Below are 25,343 nucleotides of genomic sequence, written 5' to 3' on the forward strand. Positions count from 1 at the left end.
TCTTACATAAGAATTTTGGTGAAGATTTTATATACCACATCAAGTAAAGCGATAAGTCGATAGTTAGTGGGACACTCGAGTTCCTCCACTTCTATACTATAACAGTAATCAATGAGCCTCACTAACTATCTGGAATCTCCATTGTTGCCGCCATTGGCTCAAAATATGGGCGTAAAGATTTTGCCCGGGCCACTTTTTTTGTGTATATAATTTTACTAAAGCCATCTAGGCCCATATAATTGCTGGTTTTTATGCTAAGAATTATTGCTTTTATTTCAGTTTAAATAAAAATAAGTACCGTCCCGAAAGAAGATGTGATGATATTTGCACATACTGCAGCAGGAGGTGCATTTAAAGAAATTAAGAATGCTTCTTGCTTTGCTGCCCACTTACTCTATTGGACTCCTGCTAAACTCTTCAGACTAAAACGTAAAGACACCCACACATGCAGGGCTTGTAACTCATTGCCTGGCGATGTGCATATGTTCTTTCCTTACTCATACCGGTCTCCTTCCAACTGCACAAAATTTTCAAAACCATCATCCCTCTATCCTGCCTGTTGATTATTCTTGGTTCACAGTCAGCTGAGCCACCAATCGATCTCCCAGATTCAGACTTTTTTTTACCATAGTGTGGAAATTTAGTTCGTATCTGAACATTATCTGCGCCATCTTGTCTTTCCCCAGCACCACACGCAAAAACACACGGCAGCCATTTTAGGCACCATGGCCTCTCTCCCTGCTCATTGTCGATCGCCAGCGCGTCCCTCTGGCGCTGTGAACATCCCCCCACGCGCTGACCACCCCCGCTCTCTCATACACGGGCCATAAACCCTCTCCTTCTGCGCGACCCTGCCATGGAACCACATCCCACGCCTGACCGACATCCCATACATGGTCATACATCTCTTTGATAACCCCCTTCCTCTGTGCCCGATTGTCTGGGCCGATCCCAGGCCATCACCTAGCCCTGCGGATGCAGTTTATTGCCCCTACTGTAAGGGAAACACTCCACATCAAAGGGATTAGAGTAGATCAAGGCCCCCCCCCCACCCCCTGAGACCCGACCAGTCGCACACACCCCCAGGAATTGGCGGAATGTCCAGCTGTGTGATTGCCATCTCCAACTGTGGGTGGGGTGGGGACTTCCACTGTAGATATGTGTGGGAACGAGCTTGAAGTAGGGATTCTGAGGATGTTCTTTCATGTATCAAAGCGATCTCAAGAATGTGCCATGTATGATAAACCGGCAATAAAGTCATAAACCTGTGTATAAGAGGCCAGGCCTCAGAGATGTGGTTAGAGCACCTCGTGACGATACCTTGCTGTCTGATCTGATGTGATCTACTCCGACGGAATAAAACTTTGTTTCCTGCCTTCCAGTCTCCGGCGCCTGCCTCTTTTGTTGGTTAAATCATCGAATGGTATAAGAGGCGATTACCGCCGGGCAAATCTTGAAAGGTTATCGACTGCAACTGCCGCTACCATTTAACAATTGTACACAACAATAGGGCAACCCAGTAAACCCCAAGGGATTGGGTATAATATCTTAACACACAAATAAACCTTGAGGATTTATTTAACTTATATTTGTCAATTGAATCGTCACCGAAGTGAACGACATTTCAAGAAACTCAGACAAGACCACAATTCATTCTTTTGTGTTCTTTTTTATCAAAAATAAATCTTTTTTTAGAATGTTTCAACACCTTTCATTAATTAAGTACAGAAACTTCATTCAATTTCAACCTTGGCAACCAAGACTACTGTCTTTTTTCTCAACTTAAGCAGTAGTCATTGACACTTTTACACAAATATGCACCTTACACAGTTGGTCATATGATATTAGACCAATTTACACATTTGTAATATATGCAACACAACACATGAAAATTATTTATGTTGAAGAAGTGTCACAGCGTCGACGTTTCGGTCTCTTAAAGTTCATTTCCTGAGACCATCATCAGGACTCAAGTTGCACCACGTATCTATCATAGAAATATACATAAATTACTAAAATTTTTAATCATCTGAGCTTATCTATTATTATTGTCACTACACTGAAGGAAAACAGATGTCTCCCATTTAAACCACCCGATAAAGTGTGTCCGTGTCAATTCACCTAGTGACCCAAAAACCATGACAAAAGACCAAGTAACACCAAATATGTGCTGTAGAGTAAACTTTAAAGTGTGTAATTTCTACCACAAATAATGTCTTCTCAAAAGACGTCCAATAACAACTATGCCTCCCTTCATCAAAACCGAGACACTTACTTATACTTTCATGTGAAGCCTTAAGCTCACGTAATCCAATTCTATATGAGAGCGCTCAATCTAAAACAGAATTAAAAGCAGAATGAAAGTCCTAAGTCTCCTCAAAAGACCTATTTCCAAAACGAAAGTTGGTAAACATGCTGTCTGTCAGTACTTACATAAAGCGACCACCTTCGTCTGCGCTTATACAATCTGAAAAGAAAGAAACCGGGTCAAACGAAACTCGTCACCTACTATTATGTGGAGGTGGCAGAGCCCTCCCAAGAAAGGCGCTTACTTCGTCTCCACCAAGTCAGCTCTCTTCGTACCGCTCGCTCAACAAATCCGAGAAGCCACCACCCCCACGTGTGGGAATCATTTAAGCGTTAGCATCATCGCAATCCGCCTTGTCTAAGGGTTAAATGCGTCGGCCATCTTGGAACGGAGTCGTCTACTCCGACATAGCAATGTAAATTCAATATTAAATGCCTTCGGTTGTATCATAAGGTTCTCTACTTTTAGCCCACCTATTTTATAAACAGCAGAAGTGTATATAGAAATTAATACCAGTCACATATTATAACCTCCGTACAAAATATTATATACTCAAACATGACCGTTTTAAGGTTAAGAATGATTGTTAGGTGGGTTACGGCACCCGGATATAAAAATAAGCGCCATTATATTGGGAAAATTCTACTCGTATGTAGTGTGACCTGGACTCAAAAGCGTCATAAAGATCAGTCAGATATAGAGTGTCAACTGTCGGCCATCTTTAAACGGAGCCTACTAGTCCGGCACAACCATATCCTTGGACACAAGAAGTGCCCTTTTTCATACCAATGTTCTAGGTGACACAATTAAGAACATATCAAACTAAAAGCTGTTTACATGATATAACTCATTACTAATCTCAATCCTGAGCAGTAGTAAGAATATCAGCCATAGGCATATTTGTATACAGACTGGAGAATCTTGTGCACTATATCCTGACTCAGTAAGTCACTAGTTGACGCATCCCACACCATCAATTGAATAGTAGTCAAGGTTCAAACATATGACTCCAAATACAGATACACTCATTCGCTATCTAACAGCAGAACCCGAGCACAGATATATTGATGTATTTCGGAGCTGAAGGTACATAGTTTACAAGGTGGCTAAAGTTTGCCATTCAATATAAGAGTTCAGTCCCTTCTCAACAGTTTTAGCTGACCAGATCCACCTGTTTTCCTTCATTGTAAGTAGACGATCCACATTTTGTCTGCGTTTAGTGTTTTTCACAGTTTCTAACACAAACCACTTCATATCAAGAGGGGTGTGCCCCTTTTCAATATAATGTTCCACCATGGGTGCTGTTACAATCTTGCACCTGATACGCTATTGATGTTGAATTATACGTTTTTTAACTTCTTGCGTTGTTTTGCCAATATAATAAAGGGCACAGGGGCATTCTATACAGTAGATCACATTCCTAGTAAGACAGTTTGTATGTTGTCGTAATGCCCATTCTTTTCCATTCAAAACACAGGATTTTACCACTGATGTTGTGGGGCAAGCTGTGCAATGTCCACAGGGATGGTGGCCCATTATGGGTGGAAGTCCCCATAAATTTGTCAGAGTGGTAGGGGCTGGTTCTTTATATGCTTTGACAAGGGAATCTTTTAGATTCCTTGCCCTTTTAAATGCAAAACGAGGTGTTGTCAACTGGGGTTCTACCTTTTGAATCAAATGCCAATTTTTGGTTACTATCTTCTTGATAGAATTGGATTCAGTTCCGAAAGTTGTGACACAGGTAATAACCTCTTGTGTGGATGGCAATTTAGTCTTCGTTTCCAATAGTGCTTGTCGATCATAGTACCAAGCTCTTTTGAGAGAGCGTTTGACCAATCTATATGGGTAGCCTCTCATCCCCAATTTGTACTGTAATATTTTGGCTTCTCTGAAATAATCCTCCCGTTTGGTGCAGTTCCGTTTGATAAGAAGGAACTGCCCAAACGGGAGGTTATCTCGTAGGTTACGTGGATGATGGCTGGAATACTTAAGCAATGTATTCCTTGCGGTTGGTTTAGTAAATAAACTAGTAGACAGGTTGCCGTCATCGTTCCAGATCCGTAAATCCAGGAAATTGACTCCCTGTATATCATAGTCCATAGTAAATTTTAGGTGGTTATTCTGTTGGTTGACCCAGGACAGGAATTCGTAAAATCTATCAATGGAACCCTCCCATATTAAGAATACGTCATCAATGTAACGGAGATATTTTTTTATCTCTTTCTCAAAAGGGTTGTTGTTATAAATCACCTTATCTTCAAATGCAGCTACATATAGATTCGCTATATCTGGAGCAAAAATTGCACCCATAGCGACTCCCTTCACTTGGACATAAAAATCGCCATTGAAAATGAAGTAGTTCTGTTCAAGTGCAATTCTTGCACATTTGATGATAAAATCTGACGGTACCTGATGTGGGCGGACTCTTTGTTCTAATATAGTATTGATCACCTCTAGGGCCTCATGTTGGGGTATACTGGTATACAAGCTTTCTATATCCATCGTAACGAGGATATTGTGATGTTTATCGAAAGCTTGTCCCTCTACCTCCACAATCACATGTGTGCTGTCTCTTGTATAAGATTTTGTCAGCAATACAAACGGTTTGATGAAGAAATCTGTATATTCGGCCAGAGGTTGTAAAATAGATTGGCAGCCAGCCACAATAGGTCTTCCCGGGGTTTTTTTGTCATCCTTATGTATTTTTGGCAGCGTATAAAACGCTGGTATGGAAAAGTCATTTTTGTTCAGGTAGTCAAATTCCTTAGGACTCAACCATAGGTTGTCACGTCCACTCTTTGTCAAATCAAGGATCTCTTTTCTGATTCTGTCTGTGGGGTCTCTTGCTAATTTCACATAATGGGTGATGTTATTTAATTGACTCAAAACTTCAGCATCATAATCAATTTTGTCCTGTATAATGATACTACCACCCTTGTCAGCAGGTTTGATAATGATATCATCCCTGCCAGCAAGGGTTTTCAGTGTAAGATGTTCGTCTTTTGTAAAGTTATATTTTACATATTGTCTGTCTTTGAACATTTGGTCAATTTCCATCAGTACTATATTTTCAAAAGTGACAAATTCTTTGGGAATCAAATTAGTAGGTGGATAGAAAGTTGAGGGACAACGTAGACCTGTAACACTATTCTGTGTGACAAAAGGAGTTTTACTGAACATGTACTTTAGACGAATAGTTCTGAAAAACTTGTACAATTCAATTTGTGTTACAAACATATCATTTCTATTGGTAGGAACATACGATAGCCCATGACTCAGCAACTCAATCTCTTTACTACCAAGTTCGTGTTTTGACAGATTGAATATGGGAACTACCTCTAAGTTCTGGTGATTATGTCTACTCATTGTAGTTGGACTATCAGTTACCCTTGACTCTACCATTCGTAATATGTGTTCCTGGTCTGTCGAAATCCCGGAGTGTATTGGTTCCTGAACCACCCTCTCCTGGTATTGCGTGTTCTGCCTCTTTGTGGGTGTGTGCCCCTTCCTAAAAAAGACGACGATGAAGTGGTCTGGTTCTGTCCTCTGCCGTATCTATAGTTAGGAGTACCTCCACGGCTGTTATTCTCATCTGAACTGGAAGAACCAGTATCAGAGAACGTTGTGTGTTTAGGTACCCAATTAGACTGGTTAGGATTCTGTTGAAAAAAATCTTTTTTCAAAAATGGATAGGTCCGCTCTCTAGAGTAGTTCTTTATATCTTTTTGTAATTTTTCTGTCTTTTTTAGTATATTATTTTTCTGAAAATCAGAAATAATAGTCTCTAGTTTTTGCAAAAATTCTCGGGCATCCGTTACTGTAGTATCCTCTAGAATCTGTTTTTCCAAATCTGCTATCTCTGCTTTCAGCTTATCTATATGTTTTAAAGCTGTTTCTATGCTGAGAACCATCCAGCTTCGTGAGCATTTGTTTGAAACGAAGCTGAACCCTACTTTGAAGTCCTCATCATCTACAAAAATGACTGGAATATTCCGTACCTGTAACCCCACCGGGATTATATTGTTATTCAAACAATCTGTAAGGAATTTGGCATGTAATTCTCTTCTTATGAGTTTCTTATGTAGCCTTTCTAGATTATTCCTTAATGAGGTCTGTTGGATATTCTGACTATTCCCACCGCTAGATGGACCTAGGAGAGATGGTCCTCCTGCTATCTTTGCTATATATTCGTCTGAGTATGTAAGTGTTTCTTGTTCTGACATCGGGGAGCAGTATTTGTGGTTGATCACTAAATAATGCTTTCTGTCAAAATTTCTAACTAACAATTTTGCTAACAACAATTTCTAAAATAACCTTCAGTGTAACAACAATACAAATAATCAAAAACAACCACTTTTTCAAAAGGGCCCTTGCAGAAAGATCTGCGCTTACAAATGTACACAACAATAGGGCAACCCAGTAAACCCCAAGGGATTGGGTATAATATCTTAACACACAAATAAACCTTGAGGATTTATTTAACTTATATTTGTCAATTGAATCGTCACCGAAGTGAACAACATTTCAAGAAACTCAGACAAGACCACAATTCATTCTTTTGTGTTCTTTTCATGGTTTTTGGGTCACTAGGTGAATTGACACGGACACACTTTATCGGGTGGTTTAAATGGGAGACATCTGTTTTCCTTCAGTGTAGTGACAATAATAATAGATAAGCTCAGATGATTAAAAATGTTAGTAATTTATGTATATTTCTATGATAGATACGTGGTGCAACTTGAGTCCTGATGATGGTCTCAGGAAATGAACTTTAAGAGACCGAAACGTCGACGCTGTGACACTTCTTCAACATAAATAATTTTCATGTGTTGTGTTGCATATATTACAAATGTGTAAATTGGTCTAATATCATATGACCAACTGTGTAAGGTGCATATTTGTGTAAAAGTGTCAATGACTACTGCTTAAGTTGAGAAAAAAGACAGTAGTCTTGGTTGCCAAGGTTGAAATTGAATGAAGTTTCTGTACTTAATTAATGAAAGGTGTTGAAACATTCTAAAAAAAGATTTATTTTTGATAAAAAAGAACACAAAAGAATGAATTGTGGTCTTGTCTGAGTTTCTTGAAATGTTGTTCACTTCGGTGACGATTCAATTGACAAATATAATTTAAATAAATCCTCAAGGTTTATTTGTGTGTTAAGATATTATACCCAATCCCTTGGGGTTTACTGGGTTGCCCTATTGTTGTGTACATTTGTAAGCGCAGATCTTTCTGCAAGGGCCCTTTTGAAAAAGTGGTTGTTTTTGATTATTTGTATTGTTGTTACACTGAAGGTTATTTTAGAAATTGTTGTTAGCAAAATTGTTAGTTAGAAATTTTGACAGAAAGCATTATTTAGTGATCAACCACAAATACTGCTCCCCGATGTCAGAACAAGAAACACTTACATACTCAGACGAATATATAGCAAAGATAGCAGGAGGACCATCTCTCCTAGGTCCATCTAGCGGTGGGAATAGTCAGAATATCCAACAGACCTCATTAAGGAATAATCTAGAAAGGCTACATAAGAAACTCATAAGAACAGAATTACATGCCAAATTCCTTACAGATTGTTTGAATAACAATATAATCCCGGTGGGGTTACAGGTACTGAATATTCCAGGCATTTTTGTAGATGATGAGGACTTCAAAGTAGGGTTCAGCTTCGTTTCAAACAAATGCTCACGAAGCTGGATGGTTCTCAGCATAGAAACAGCTTTAAAACATATAGATAAGCTGAAAGCAGAGATAGCAGATTTGGAAAAACAGATTCTAGAGGATACTACAGTAACGGATGCCCGAGAATTTTTGCAAAAACTAGAGACTATTATTTCTGATTTTCAGAAAAATAATATACTAAAAAAGACAGAAAAATTACAAAAAGATATAAAGAACTACTCTAGAGAGCGGACCTATCCATTTTTGAAAAAAGATTTTTTTCAACAGAATCCTAACCAGTCTAATTGGGTACCTAAACACACAACGTTCTCTGATACTGGTTCTTCCAGTTCAGATGAGAATAACAGCCGTGGAGGTACTCCTAACTATCGATACGGCAGAGGACAGAACCAGACCACTTCATCGTCGTCTTTTTTAGGAAGGGGCACACACCCACAAAGAGGCAGAACACGCAATACCAGGAGAGGGTGGTTCAGGAACCAATACACTCCGGGATTTCGACAGACCAGGAACACATATTACGAATGGTAGAGTCAAGGGTAACTGATAGTCCAACTACAATGAGTAGACATAATCACCAGAACTTAGAGGTAGTTCCCATATTCAATCTATCAAAACACGAACTTGGTAGTAAAGAGATTGAGTTGCTGAGTCATGGGCTATCGTATGTTCCTACCAATAGAAATGATATGTTTGTAACACAAATTGAATTGTACAAGTTTTTCAGAACTATTCGTCTAAAGTACATGTTCAGTAAAACTCCTTTTGTCACACAGAATAGTGTTACAGGTCTACGTTGTCCCTCAACTTTCTATCCACCTACTAATTTGATTCCCAAAGAATTTGTCACTTTTGAAAATATAGTACTGATGGAAATTGCCCAAATGTTCAAAGACAGACAATATGTAAAATATAACTTTACAAAAGACGAACATCTTACACTGAAAACCCTTGCTGGCAGGGATGATATCATTATCAAACCTGCTGACAAGGGTGGTAGTATCATTATACAGGACAAAATTGATTATGATGCTGAAGTTTTGAGTCAATTAAATAACATCACCCATTATGTGAAATTAGCAAGAGACCCCACAGACAGAATCAGAAAAGAGATCCTTGATTTGACAAAGAGTGGACGTGACAACCTATGGTTGAGTCCTAAGGAATTTGACTACCTGAACAAAAATGACTTTTCCATACCAGCGTTTTATACGCTGCCAAAAATACATAAGGATGACAAAAAAACCCCGGGAAGACCTATTGTGGCTGGCTGCCAATCTATTTTACAACCTCTGGCCGAATATACAGATTTCTTCATCAAACCGTTTGTAGTGCTGACAAAATCTTATACAAGAGACAGCACACATGTGATTGTGGAGGTAGAGGGACAAGCTTTCGATAAACATCACAATATCCTCGTTACGATGGATATAGAAAGCTTGTATACCAGTATACCCCAACATGAGGCCCTAGAGGTGATCAATACTATATTAGAACAAAGAGTCCGCCCACATCAGGTACCGTCAGATTTTATCATCAAATGTGCAAGAATTGCACTTGAACAGAACTACTTCATTTTCAATGGCGATTTTTATGTCCAAGTGAAGGGAGTCGCTATGGGCGCAATTTTTGCTCCAGATATAGCAAATCTATATGTAGCTGCATTTGAAGATAAGGTGATTTATAACAACAACCCTTTTGAGAAAGAGATAAAAAAATATCTCCGTTACATTGATGACGTATTCTTAATATGGGAGGGTTCCGTTGATAGATTACACGAATTCCTGTCCTGGGTCAACCAACAGAATAACCACCTAAAATTTACTATGGACTATGATGTACAGGCAGTCAATTTCCTGGATTTACGGATCTGGAACGATGACGGCAACCTGTCTACTAGTTTATTTACTAAACCAACCGCAAGGAATACATTGCTTAAGTATTCCAGCCATCATCCACGTAACCTACGAGATAACCTCCTGTTTGGGCAGTTCCTTCGTATCAAACGGAACTGCACCAAACGGGAGGATTGTTTCAGAGAAGCCAAAATATTTCAGTACAAATTGGGGATGAGAGGCTACCCATATAGATTGGTCAAACGCTCTCTCAAAAGAGCTTGGTACTATGATCGACAAGCACTATTGGAAACAAAGACTAAATTGGCATCCACACAAGAGGTTATTACCTGTGTCACAACTTTCGGAACTGAATCCAATTCTATCAAGAAGATAGTAACCAAAAATTGGCATTTGATTCAAAAGGTAGAACCCCAGTTGACAACACCTCGTTTTGCATTTAAAAGGGCAAGGAATCTAAAAGATTCCCTTGTCAAAGCATATAAAGAACCAGCCCCTACCACTCTGACAAATTTATGGGGACTTCCACCCATAATGGGCCACCATCCCTGTGGACATTGCACAGCTTGCCCCACAACATCAGTGGTAAAATCCTGTGTTTTGAATGGAAAAGAATGGGCATTACGACAACATACAAACTGTCTTACTAGGAATGTGATCTACTGTATAGAATGCCCCTGTGCCCTTTATTATATTGGCAAAACAACGCAAGAAGTTAAAAAACGTATAATTCAACATCAATCACGTATCAGGTGCAAGATTGTAACAGCACCCATGGTGGAACATTACATTGAAAAGGGGCACACCCCTCTTGATATGAAGTGGTTTGTGTTAGAAACTGTGAAAAACACTAAACGCAGACAAAATGTGGATCGTCTACTTACAATGAAGGAAAACAGGTGGATCTGGTCAGCTAAAACTGTTGAGAAGGGACTGAACTCTTATATTGAATGGCAAACTTTAGCCACCTTGTAAACTATGTACCTTCAGCTCCGAAATACATCAATATATCTGTGCTCGGGTTCTGCTGTTAGATAGCGAATGAGTGTATCTGTATTTGGAGTCATATGTTTGAACCTTGACTGCTATTCAATTGATGGTGTGGAATGCGTCAACTAGTGACTTACTGAGTCAGGATATAGTGCACAAGATTCTCCAGTCTGTATACAAATATGCCTATGGCTGATATTCTTACTACTGCTCAGGATTGAGATTAGTAATGAGTTATATCATGTAAACAGCTTTTAGTTTGATATGTTCTTAATTGTGTCACCTAGAACATTGGTATGAAAAAGGGCACTTCTTGTGTCCAAGGATATGGTTGTGCCGGACTAGTAGGCTCCGTTTAAAGATGGCCGACAGTTGACACTCTATATCTGACTGATCTTTATGACGCTTTTGAGTCCAGGTCACACTACATACGAGTAGAATTTTCCCAATATAATGGCGCTTATTTTTATATCCGGGTGCCGTAACCCACCTAACAATCATTCTTAACCTTAAAACGGTCATGTTTGAGTATATAATATTTTGTACGGAGGTTATAATATGTGACTGGTATTAATTTCTATATACACTTCTGCTGTTTATAAAATAGGTGGGCTAAAAGTAGAGAACCTTATGATACAACCGAAGGCATTTAATATTGAATTTACATTGCTATGTCGGAGTAGACGACTCCGTTCCAAGATGGCCGACGCATTTAACCCTTAGACAAGGCGGATTGCGATGATGCTAACGCTTAAATGATTCCCACACGTGGGGGTGGTGGCTTCTCGGATTTGTTGAGCGAGCGGTACGAAGAGAGCTGACTTGGTGGAGACGAAGTAAGCGCCTTTCTTGGGAGGGCTCTGCCACCTCCACATAATAGTAGGTGACGAGTTTCGTTTGACCCGGTTTCTTTCTTTTCAGATTGTATAAGCGCAGACGAAGGTGGTCGCTTTATGTAAGTACTGACAGACAGCATGTTTACCAACTTTCGTTTTGGAAATAGGTCTTTTGAGGAGACTTAGGACTTTCATTCTGCTTTTAATTCTGTTTTAGATTGAGCGCTCTCATATAGAATTGGATTACGTGAGCTTAAGGCTTCACATGAAAGTATAAGTAAGTGTCTCGGTTTTGATGAAGGGAGGCATAGTTGTTATTGGACGTCTTTTGAGAAGACATTATTTGTGGTAGAAATTACACACTTTAAAGTTTACTCCATGGCACATATTTGGTGTTACTTGGTCTTTTGTCATGGTTTTTGGGTCACTAGGTGAATTGACACGGACACACTTTATCGGGTGGTTTAAATGGGAGACATCTGTTTTCCTTCAGTGTAGTGACAATAATAATAGATAAGCTCAGATGATTAAAAATGTTAGTAATTTATGTATATTTCTATGATAGATACGTGGTGCAACTTGAGTCCTGATGATGGTCTCAGGAAATGAACTTTAAGAGACCGAAACGTCGACGCTGTGACACTTCTTCAACATAAATAATTTTCATGTGTTGTGTTGCATATATTACAAATGTGTAAATTGGTCTAATATCATATGACCAACTATGTAAGGTGCATATTTGTGTAAAAGTGTCAATGACTACTGCTTAAGTTGAGAAAAAAGACAGTAGTCTTGGTTGCCAAGGTTGAAATTGAATGAAGTTTCTGTACTTAATTAATGAAAGGTGTTGAAACATTCTAAAAAAAGATTTATTTTTGATAAAAAAGAACACAAAAGAATGAATTGTGGTCTTGTCTGAGTTTCTTGAAATGTTGTTCACCATTTAACAATTGGCGTCCCAAGCGTGGGGCCCATCAGCGACACGTGGATCCAGTGAGAGAGGTCCCAACGACAGAGTGAACGACTGCAGCGATCGGGAGAGCTCCTGCCTGATAGACCCTCGTCTGGCAGCCGATCATCCGAACTTCACTGGTTCCGAACAGACCTCTCTCGAGTGATCTACGGTCCTGACTGGGAACCGTCAGCAGTGCCGCGGCAAATACGAAGAGTAGAGGACGATCGGGCGCTGGAGGCGGAAGACGAGAAACTGTCCATGCGGTCCGGGTAAGGTCGTGAAACACGACAAATTGCGAAATGATTGATTGATTGATTGAAAATACTAGTATTGCTTATTGATTGTTCTCCTTGAGATATTCGCTGTCTACAAACGGGGAAGAGTAGAAATACTCTCTCTTCCTTTGCAGATAGTGAAGGGTAGGTAACGCAGACTTTTGTCCCCATTGTAACCCGTCGTGCCTATTTTTATCTCCCCATTGATTGATTGTCCGAACATTGATTGTTTTGAAGAATAGTACTTCTTGAGATATTCTCTGTTTGCAAACAACGTAGAATAGGGATATTCTGTCTAGTCTTTGCAGACAGTGAAGGATAAGTAACGCAGACTTTTGTCCCCCATTGTAACCCGTCGTGCTTATCTCTTTCTCACCATTGATTGATTGATTGTCCGAACACTAGTTGTTCGATATTGGTTCTTTGGAGGTATTCTCTGCTTGCAATTAACGTGGAATAGAGATATTCTATCTAGTCTTTGCAAGCAGTGAAAAGATAGTTAGTGCTGACTTTTGTCCCCGTTGTAACCCGTCATGCCTATCTTCTCCCCACTGATTGGTAGTTGGTTCTGCCTGGACCGCTTATTAGAGGTGAACCATCCGGCTCCACTGGAAGGCACCCCTAATAAGGACATGTTCAATAAATACGGACTAGTCGCCATAGCTTATAGCAAGCTATGGCATAAATATACAAAGAAGGACCCCGAGAGTCAGTGGCCACTGATGGGATCCTTCGATGACCATAAAATGGAAACGCTAGAAATAGCTCTACGTAGTAATAAAACGACGCCTACTATGCTCGACAGTATCGGCATGTGGCGCAAAGAAGCAACACAACGGAAAAAGAGGGAAGAAGTAAAAGCAGAACAGGAATTACGAAAGGCAGCTCACCTTGCCGCTAGAAAGTTAGAGGAAGAGATAAAGGAGAGAAAGGAAGCTAAACTAAAACAAGAGTCTGAAACATCAGGCCAGTAAACTGTTAGGACCCCCTCTACGCTCTACCCTGAGTTACCTTCCAAGCAACAAACGAATGACGAGTTGCTATTAGGTCCCCCGATCATCTATATGCCCCCTCCATACGCACCCTCCCAACCGGTAGCACAGCACCCACAACCCCCAAACGCAAGCGAAAGCAGTACCAGGGCCTCGGTCCTCACGGCCTCCGCGCCGGCCGAGCCTCTTGTACTGAACACAACGTTAGCAATAACGTTAGATGACCCTGAAATGAGAAAGAAAGATTCTGCCAGAGTGAATCGACTAACAAAGGATGAACGAGCCGGAATCGATAAGATAGTAAGGACACTAGTAGAGCGAAAGGAAAGTGAGGAGTATATAACAGACATGTATAACTCGTATGCCGACAACCACAGACGGCACTTCGTCGTACGACTTTGTTATCACGCCCTGAATACATATGAGGATAGGTACCACGATAAAGGTCCCGAAGGCTTAGCGACCCTATATAGGAAGGTAGACATTGGGGAAGGAGGAGAGGGCGATGTGACGGACCTCTTCACTCGTACACTCGAGGTCTCCCGGCATCTTAACGAACACAGACAGACAACCAAAGCAGAGACCCCCATAGCGACTGAACCCCAGGCAGGAAGGGCTGATACCATGATGCCCATCAAAGAAGCCGCCCCCTACTGGGTCCCCCCACGAGGTCAGGGAACACACGACGACATCAACCACCAAGATGCGAAGGGAAGGGTTGTATATAACTGGGTCTACCAGCCATGGGACCGACAAGACATTTTGACCTTTAGAAAAACCCTACCCGACTTAAGAAAGAACCCAACTGCCTTCTACATCGAACTAGGTACAGCCTTAGGTTCAACAATAATGACCTTAGCAGATATCGACTTGTTCTTCGGGTTATGTCTGCCGGCTGATGTGTGGAAGCAAATCCGGAAAGTCGACCACGCTGTGCCGTTCGGATATACCTGGGTACAACTCGATACCATAGATAAACAGCGAGAACCGGGACAAAAACCCCCAAAAGCCATATTGGAGCTCCCAGACAAGATTGTACAGAAATTGAAGACTCTAATCCCAGAAAGAAAGGTAGACTGGTCGATAGTGACGGCTTGTCGCCAGAAACCCCAGGAGGATGTGTCTGAATACTTCTCTCGATTCGAGACAGTGTTTTCCGATTATAGTGGCCAGGACATGACCACTGCAACCGGACATCACCTCTTTGTCCAGAATTACGTGAAGGGTCTGTCACAAGAAGTCTCCCAGAAGCTACAGACCAGCGAAAGTAGTTGGGCAGCCTCCAAACCCGCAGCTATCCTTCAGATGGCCCAATACTACGAACACCAAAAGAATGAGAGCGATAGGGCGTCCGAAAGAAAGAAAAAGGAACTGAAGGAAAGAGTAATGATAGCTCAGTTACAAGGGGTGACCATAGGAAGGGAGCCTCCCAAAGGAAATTACCAACCGACCGCTCCTAGAAAGCTACCCCCTAGAGACCATACACCTGCACCCTACGCTGGACGAAGAGACTTAGACGGGAACCAATGTGCGTTCTGTAGAGGGTTCGGACACTGGAAATCTCAGTGCCCGGTCCTTCTGGAAATGAACAGAAATAGAGACACCAGAGACATAGCACATGACCCCAGAAGTAGAGGACAGGGACGAGGGTACACTAACAACGCCACAAACGACAGGCCAGGCAGACCAAACACCTTTGACCGCCCCCGACAGAACCAGTGCCAGCAGTCCGACTACGAGAACACCCATGACTTTGCATAGGACCGCCAGGGGCAAGGGAGGGATCCAGTCGAACTCCGTGTTGACCAGCAAGGTCCTTACGTCACTGCTAAGGTCTTGGGCACAAAGTCTCCATTTTTGGTAGATACTGGGGCGACAAGTAGTGCGTTATCTAAACGACTGATTCCTAGGGCACCCTTGTCTGGCTCACACGTAACCTCAATAGGCTTTGATGGAACGCCCTCCACTAATCCCTTGTCCGCACCAATCTCCTTTGACTTAGAAGATAACATCACTGATGCGACATTTCTGCTCTCCTCCAACACCCCCGATGCTATTATGGGACTCGATTTGCTAAAACATTTCCGAGCTACCATCAGATGTTCCCCAGACGGAGTTCGAGTCATCCTGCACGATAACCCAGATCTGTTCAGGCCTTGTTTCACACGACGTATGTTCTCTATAACCGATGCTGACCTGTCCCTACTCGACACGTTACCCTCACATCTATGGGCTAAAACCGACTCAGATGTAGGGCGCATGGTGATCGACCCTGTACACATAACCGTCCGACCGGACGCAGTGCTCCCAAAGCTTCCACAGTATCGGATATCGCCCGAAGGCGAGAAGGCTTTGGTGGAAATCCTCCAGTCCCTAGTCGATGCAGGAGTGGTAGAAGAAGTAGTCAGTAATGTTTGCAACAGCCCTATCCTACCCATTGTAAAAAAGCAAGGCGAGGGAGATGAGAAAGCATACCGCTTCATTGTTGACTTACGAGAAGTTAACAAAGTAGTCATACCTCAGTACCCCGTGGTCTCAGACATCACCACCATCCTCACCCTGATTCCGTCCACTGCCACCACCTTTACCGTTATTGATCTCAAGAACGCATTCTTTTCCATCCCCATCCACCCAGACAGCCGCTACCTGTTCGGCTTCACTTTAAAAGCCCGTTCGTACAGATTCTGTAGGGCACCCCAAGGCTACACTGAGAGTCCCAGCATTTATAGCCAAGCCCTCAAGAGACAACTAGATGCAGTCCAACTACCCGATGGAGTGGTGTTAATACAGTACGTCGATGACATTCTTTTGGCGGCCGACACCACTCCACTTGCCGCCACAGCCACCATTCACCTCCTCCACTTCCTCGCGGAAAACGGTCACAAGGTCTCCAGGAATAAGTTGCAATTCTGCCAACCCCAAGTGACATATCTAGGCCACCTACTATCCAAAGACGGGAGGAAACTTACACCTGACCGAATTTTGTCCCCAAAACGCAGAAGCAAGTGCGGTCCCTGGTTGGTCTCACCTCCTTCTGTCGACAGTGGTTGCCAAACTTCAGCCTCATTGTAAAACCTCTGCTTTCCCTGCTGGCTAAAGACGTCCCCTTCCCCCTCCCCTGGACACCCGAATGCCAGTCCTCCTTCAAAGAATTGCAAGATGCCCTTTGTTCAGCACCAGTCCTAGGAACCCCAGACTACACTAAACCTTTCTCCCTCTTCACCCACGAAAGGGAGGGATGCGCGTTGTCTGTTCTAACCCAGTCCATAGGTCCTAAACAACGCCCTTGTGCCTACTTCTCTGCCACTCTTGACCCTGTAGCCAGAGCTTTGCCCGCCTGCCTTCGAGCAGTAGCCGCCGCTGCTGTCTCTATCCGACAAAGTGAGGGGATCGTGCTCTCGAACCCCCTCACTGTATTAGTACCCCATGCGGTTGACACCCTCCTGAACCAGACCAAAACTCAGCACCTGACTAGCGCACGACTGACTGGTTATGAACTGACTCTGCTTGCACCCCACATCACATTGAAACGATGCACCACTCTGAATCCAGCTACTCTACTACCTCTCCCTGACACCGACCCCAATGCATCCTCTATACATGACTGCGTGACCCTCACCGACGAACAGACCAAGAGTAGGGTTGACCTCCGAGATACTGCCTTCCCGGACCCTGACGGAGAACTGTGGGTAGATGGCTCATGCATCAAGCTCCCCGATGGCACCACCTCAGCCGCCTATGCAGTCACCACAGCCCGAACAGTTGTAGAGACAGCCCGCATCACACAGCGATCCGCGCAGGCGGCTGAACTGATCGCTCTCACACGAGCATGCATCCTAGCAGCAGGGACTACCGCAAACATTTACACAGACAGTCAGTACGCCTTCGGGGTAGTTCACCACTTTGGGCTCCTATGGAAAGAGAGGGGATTCCTGACTTCACATGGCACACCCATCTTACATGGAGATCTAGTCTCCGCTTTGACCGAAGCAGTCCTCCTCCCCACACGGCTACCTGTGATCAAATGCCAGGCACACAAGAAGGTGACAGACATTATAGGACAGGGAAATGCTCTGGCTGACATTACTGCCCGAACCACAGCCGAGAATAGGTCCACGACACGCATGTATGTGACCAGGTCACAAACTGAGAAGTGGAAGGATGCTAGAGAAACGATTAGGGACATCCAATTAGCCAGCTCACCACACGAATTGACTGAATGGGCACGGGTGGGATTGAAGGACGATGACGGTTGCTGGTGAACTAAAGACTCGAACAAATGGTTGCTACATGACTCATACTTGATCCCCATGCTGACCATGGCACACTCCCCCGCACACATAGGGTCTGCCCCCATGATCGAACTCATCTCCAAAGTTTGGCACAATGACAAGATCCCAGACTCAGCCAAACGTCTGGTCCAACAATGCCTGGTATGCCTCCAACACAACCCTGGGAAAGGAACTGCTGTACCCCGGGGAGGGTTTGGGGTTCCTAATCACCCCTTTGAAGTCCTACAAATGGACTACATCCAATTAGAAAGGTGCCAAGGTTTGAAGTACGTACTTGTCGTTGTGTGTGCCTTCAGCAAGTGGGTGGAAGCCTACCCAACCCGCGACAACACTGCTATGACTACCGCAAAAGTATTGCTGAAAGAATTCTTCCCCCGTTACAGCCTTTGTCGAATTCTGTGGAGCGACAACGGCCCCCACTTCGTAGCCGAAGTTATCCAACTCATCTTAAAAGGGTTGGGTGTAAAACAGAAATTTCATGCGGTCTTCCACCCCCAATCTGCGGGCTTGGTTGAACGACATAATGCCACGTTTAAACTCAAAATAGCCAAGATAGTTGCAACCACAGGACTAACATGGCCAGACGCTCTCCCGCTAGCATTGCTATCAATGCGTTCCACTCCTACCAAACACCACTTAACCCCCTACGAGGTCGTCTTCGGGCGGCCCATGAACCTTTGGACTGCACCGAAACCGACATCCATCCACGACGTCCCGGACGTCCTCATGTCTGACTATTTGTACAACCTAACTAAAACGTTGTCTGTTATCCATCAGCAGGTGCTGCAAGCCATTCCCGATGCTTCCAGGGGCCCCGGGCACGACATCCAACCCGGTGACTTTGTCTTAGTGCGTAACTTCCAGCGCACCAAGAGTCTGGAGCCCCGGTGGACGGGCCCCCTGCAAGTCCTAATCACCACCCGAACAGCTCTTCGAGTGGAGGGGAAGCGTAATTGGCTGCACGCACACCATTGTAAGAAGATATCACCGACCCTGACGACAACCGACAACATCACCGCCCAAGAGGAACCCCTGGACAAAGACCGACCATCCCTGAGCTGCTACCCGGATACAGAGACACTTGAATTAATGAAATATCCCGATCCCACTGTGCCATCCAAGGAAGGGTATAACCTGCGACGAAAGGAGGGAACCTCGGCTAAGCAGACCACGAACTAAGTCGAAATCTCAAAACGGTAGCCTAATCACCCCAAAGGCCTCCAGAAGAGAAATTAAACAAAGTCTGTGGTTCTGCCCGCTACCGAGTCCCTTGAAGATGATGGAAGCACCCGACATGAAGATGATGGAAGCAACCGGACGTCCGAAGATCCACTACAAAAACCCAAAGACTGACAAAATGCACAGCTCAAAGACTATTGCACTTTTTATTACCCTTCTCTTTTGCCTTCTCCTCATGGTCACCTTCTGGATCATGGAGGAGAGCGCACCCGCTCATAAGACATTGCTGACCACCGTTCAACCTACCACCATGAAAGAACACCATCTGATCTCACTTTCACCCCAACTCCGAGAAAGGCGTAAGGAGTTCTGGAATAACTCTTTTGTGCAGTTGCTCCACCAACACAATCTTGCCGCCAATGCCACTAATTGCTGGATCTGTGGATTGCTACCACATGCCACTGGACACTCTATCCCTTTCATCCCTTCACCTTTTTCTGTCCATGGTTCCTGCCTCGCCTGGCTAATCCTCCTGCAAGAAAGCTACAAGGACAATGCCACTTCCGGCAAAACTGTGTCACACTTCTACCATGGGTTCTGGCTGAACAAAACTGGAAAAACTTCTGCCCCCTTCTGTCCTCTGAGATCGAACACTTCCTTTCACATGGACATCCCTGCCAAAGAACGAGTTGAAATGCAGGTGTTCAACAACCCAGCCAGACCCACCTTCTCTTACCTCCGGAAACGAACGGCCGCCACCCTAACAGTGGCCCTATCCGTCATCAACATCACTGGACTTGTGTGCCTCGAAGGCCTGGGGGCGCAGCTGGTGGGCCACAGCTCCTGCCTCATCACCCGAACATTGGACTCAGTTGATCCACCCTCCTTTGTTACCTCCCCAAATATGTACTTCGTCTGTGGTACTAAGGCCTACACCTGGCTTCCGAAAGGTTGGGGAGGCACCTGCTACATCGCTTTTGTCCTTCCTCCGACATATGTGGCTCCAGCAAACCATCACCGACAGAAACGTGCCAAAGACATTGCGCAAGCCGACTCCACTGGAGCACAGTTCATGGACGCAGTAAAAGGACTTGTTCCACTTTGGGGCCCAATGGCAAACAGCCGTGCCATCCGCCACTTAACCCAGGCAGTCGAAACAACAATGAACATTACAGCCGGCATCCTCACCAACAACACCGCTGAGCTTCAGGCCGTCCGCCTGGTAGCTCTTCAGAACCGCCTCGTTCTAGACGTAGTTCTGGCCGATCGTGGAGGAGCATGCTGCATCATTGGGTCCAGCTGTTGTACCTACGTACCGGATAACTCACCCTCAGTCTACAAGGCGATTGAACACCTCCACAGACTTTCCGCAGAGGTTCATCAGGAGCAAGAAGGATGGTCGCTTGGGAGTTGGTTTTGGGACACTATTAAAAGTTGGGGGTGGAGGTTGTTTATGTTTATCCTGATACCAATCGTGATACTATGTGGATGCTGCCTGGGTATTCAATGCTTGCCACCTCTGTGTTCACTTTTTACAAACTGTATCTGTCCTAAGACTCTGGACTTTGAAGCCGAACGTATGAAAGCTTTGTATGAGGTAGAAATGCATAATATTATGGGGATAGATCCGAACTAAGCAAGCTGGCGAGATATGTTAAAAGGGAGGACTGTGGAAATTTAGTTCGTATCTGAACATTATCTGCGCCATCTTGTCTTTCCCCAGCACCACACGCAAAAACACACGGCAGCCATTTTAGGCACCATGGCCTCTCTCCCTGCTCATTGTCGATCGCCAGCGCGTCCCTCTGGCGCTGCGAACATCCCCCCACACGCTGACCACCCCTGCTCTCTCATACACGGGCCATAAACCCTCTCCTTCTGCGCGACCCTGCCATGGAACCACATCCCACGCCTGACCGACATCCCATACATGGTCATACATCTCTTTGATAACCCCCTTCCTCTGCGCCCGATTGTCCGGGCCGATCCCAGGCCATCACCTAGCCCTGCGGATGCAGTTTATTGCCCCTACTGTAAGGGAAACACCCCACATCAAAGGGATTACAGTAGATCAAGGCCCCCCCCACCCCCTGAGACCCGACCAGTCGCACACACCCCCGGGAATTGGCGGAATGTCCAGCTGTGTGATAGCCATCTCCTACTGTGGGTGGGGTGGGGACTTCCACTGTAGATATGTGTGGGAACGAGCTTGAAGTAGGGATTCTGAGGATGTTCTTTCATGTATCGAAGCGATCTCAAGAATGTGCCATGTATGATAAACCGGCAATAAAGTCATAAACCTGTGTATAAGAGGCCAGGCCTCAGAGATGTGGTTAGAGCACCTCGTGACGATACCTTGCTGTCTGATCTGATGTGATCTACTCCGACGGAATAAAACTTTGTTTCCTGCCTTCCAGTCTCCGGCGCCTGCCTCTTTTGTTGGTTAAATCATCGAATGGTATAAGAGGCGATTACCGCCGGGCAAATCTTGAAAGGTTATCGACTGCAACTGCCGCTACCATTTAACAATAGCTGCTACTTACCATTGCCCTTCAGGCAATTCTGATTGACTGGAAATCCATTAATAATGTTTCTTATCATACATGATGATCATGGGTCACTTATCTTAGAAACACCCATATATCCCAGACTCTTAACAAAGTCAACCCTATTACATTGCAATGTATATGGGAAACTCTTGATGTCTTTATTCGCAGCTTGCCTGCACAATAAAGAAACTGTCACATACTCTCTCTCTGCCAGTGACCCTATTTGCAACTTTGGCAATGGCAATTTTCCACCATCCCACATGACTCCTCCGCGCATTCTTCCACCCTCCCTCCTACTCACTCGTTTTAGAGTTTTTGTTTTATGTTATGATTTGTATGTTATGTATTCTAGGTCAATTACCCAGGAGCCACCCACAGATACAATGTATTCTAGGAATAGCTTACTCCCAAATGTCCTCAGTTCTATAATCTCATTATCATGTTTTTAAACCCCACCCACTAACCCAGCATGACTTGCTTGTGATCCTCTGACATTTTCAATAGTTTTATGTGTTTTGATTTTATTATTTCTGAACTCCTATGTTCCTTCCAAACACGCATGTATTGACATTTTGTGTTGTTTTGCTTTCGATGTTGAACTTAAAAGTACTTCCAGATTTAAAGGATTGCAGACTGCACTGTTTTGACACAAATCTAAAGCATAAAGCCACATTTGATGCCTCTAGGCATATGAACAACATCATGTTGTAGTAAAAGCAGGAATAGGTATGATGTGGATATTTTAGGAATTGATCTAGAATTAATTGCCAAGGACGTACCTCACATTAAGTTTGAATTCAATAGAATGAGGACTCCTTGCCTGTTGTAAGAAAAGTCTCAGTTACCTGACTAAGAAATATTGTCGCAGTTTGTTCTTTCTTCCGCTTTAAAACTTTGCTTGAAGGACTTGATTTTAGAACCAGATGAGTGAGATTCATCACATTTTTAAGGGATCATTAAATGTGCCTTTTCTGAGAAGACCACATGTTTGAGATGCTTCCTCCAAGAAGCCTTGATGTTGAGAATCTTGAAGGGTTCTTGAACCAGACAAAGGTGTGCAACTGTCACCTACGTTCACATTGCGTCCACAGTGGATTAGTCAGTCCTGGGGGTGACATTAAGCTGCTGGAGTAAGTATCCAAGTACTACCACCCACTCCACTTCTGATTTCTACATGCACCCAGCATTAGGTATGTTTCTTAGCCCAATCGCACTTGCTTGTACGGCATTCTCGGAGGATACAGCCATTCAGACTTGCAGTCCCATCAGCTGGGCTCCTTTTATGGATCTCTTAGGACTTCAGAATGTGCTATTTGACTAACTGCTTTGTCTGTGTCAACAAGTAGGGGCCATCTTGCTCTGTCTCTGTTTCTTCAGCTCTGGCTTCCCACTTTCTATCTATAAAACGATGCAATCCTGGTTTTTTTTGCAAAACATTTTTTTGCTAGTGCTGCCTAATTAGTGTTACTTTCTCATGATGATCATTACTTTATGATACTGAAGACAATGGTCTTCAATGTGTTACACTTGTTTTTCAATAATAATGTATTTATTGAGTTTATTATATGGACAGGCCTGTATGACCAGAAATCAATAAAGTATTGTATAAGTAGCTGTTTTACTGAGTGCTCAGAGACCCTCTAGCTAATATCAGATATTACCACACCTGTCAGAGCTACGCATGCCTTTACCATGCAATTGTTACAATGCATTGACCTTGACAACGTGTTGTAATACCAAGCATGGCTTTACAATGCATATCTTTGCCACACATTTAGTAGTGTCATCTGATATCCATAGATATATATCCATTTTATTTGCTTGGAGCATGGTCTAGAGATCAACATAGCCAAAAGTAAATATATGGCATTTAATCATCACAAAATGTTCAGAGAGAGCACAGTACTAGGGGCAAGACACTGGAAAGAGTTGATTCTTTTGATTACTTGGGCATCAAACTTGAGTCCAACATGTCCTGGAATCCACATATACTCATTGCATCCATAAAACACAGGCAGGATGCTGGTGCAGTTCTAGGAGAGCATTGCACTTCTTTCACAAAGCCTATTGCCCCTGCACTGAAAATCTACGAGGTAAAGGCACTAGGACCTCCTCACTATGGAGCAGAGTTATGGGGCTTTTCTGGTGGCATTGACTTGGAGAGCTCTGAGAACAAATTCCTAAGACCTTTAGCCTTACTTCCACCTAGTACTCCATTGTATCCCTTAGCATTAGACATGGGCTTATAGAAGCTCGCCTATAAGGCAGCGCTGCATCCATTACTTTATTGGTAAAAAATGTAATACAATTCCCTGGCTGTTCTCAATTAAAAAGCTTTTGACTTCCTTGGGTGTCAATGACCTTTGGACACATCCATCTTCAAACAAAATTCCTCCCAAGGATGTAATAAAGAAACAGTACTGGCTGTATGTCCTCTAGAGGGAGGAGTAAAAAGCAAATGGCCCTATCGTGACTAGGGTGTTTCTGGACTTCAGCCCACCCATGGCTTAAAGCAATACTGGGATCTGGTGTCTGTACTATTAGATAGGAAACTTTATCATCAATTCATCAATTCAGGGTTGGCATTATTACCCTTGAAGTCATTCTTAACAAAATGGGCAGGTACATTTTATTCCTTCTGTAACGATCAGAAAAAGTCTGTCCCCATTTCTTATTTGTATGCCCACGTACATGCACAATTTCCATCTACATGGCTATCACAGATATATAGACAATTGGGTACTTTTGGCCACTCCGTTGCCGTTTGAATATTAAGAACTGATGCCCGAGAAGGAAGAATGTGGAAGCATTGTAATAGAAAAGATGAGGGGGTCTTGAAGCTACGATGACTCTAGAAAAACACTGGAATGTTTCATGTGTGAACCTATTGCATTGTGTTGTTGATTTCATGGCTGCAAATTGCTGTTTGCAATTTTGTAGTGATAAATATTGCACTATGTTGCTGGTCTTAACAGAAATTTGCCGGTACATGTATCTATTCTTTTTATCTAAGGCTATTATACCTTATTTTATTTTTAACTATTTATTGTCTACTTTTATGGGTTTTGGTGAAATAAAGTTATTTATCCATATATAGCTATATATATAGGCATGCATATATATGTGTTTGTGTGTGTATATATATATATATTCACTTAAAAAACCATAGGTTTCACACATGTTATAGTTAGCTGGACATTTCACTCGTAAAAAACCAATGAAATTCCCCCGTTATAGTTAGTGCAGGCAACTATAACTCATGTGACCGCAATCCTCTGCTGATGACGTCAGATATTACACCACTGTATTTCGACACTTATTTACCCATGTCTTCTTCCAGTAATCTTTAGCTATACATATATTACAAATATTTATTTTTCATAAAGACACATATGTCATCAGTGATGTAATATCTGACGTCATCAG

At 43.2% G+C, this 25,343-nt stretch overlaps 2 protein-coding genes across 2 annotated transcripts in view; one reads left to right on the forward strand and one right to left on the reverse strand.

Moving 5' to 3' along the window:
* Positions 1-25,343, reverse strand: part of LOC146855440 (uncharacterized) — an 896,684-nt gene that overhangs the window by 739,834 nt on the left and 131,507 nt on the right. The window lies entirely within an intron of this gene.
* On the forward strand, positions 19,466-21,004 carry LOC146855441 (endogenous retrovirus group PABLB member 1 Env polyprotein-like). The gene has a single exon (XM_085650607.1). The coding sequence runs from the start codon at positions 19,466-19,468 to the stop codon at positions 21,002-21,004; it is 1,539 nt and encodes a 512-aa protein (XP_085506733.1).

This window comes from Triturus cristatus, chromosome 4_1 (genome assembly GCF_964204655.1).
Source record: "Triturus cristatus chromosome 4_1, aTriCri1.1, whole genome shotgun sequence".
In the NCBI taxonomy this organism is placed as follows: Eukaryota; Metazoa; Chordata; class Amphibia; order Caudata; family Salamandridae; genus Triturus; species Triturus cristatus.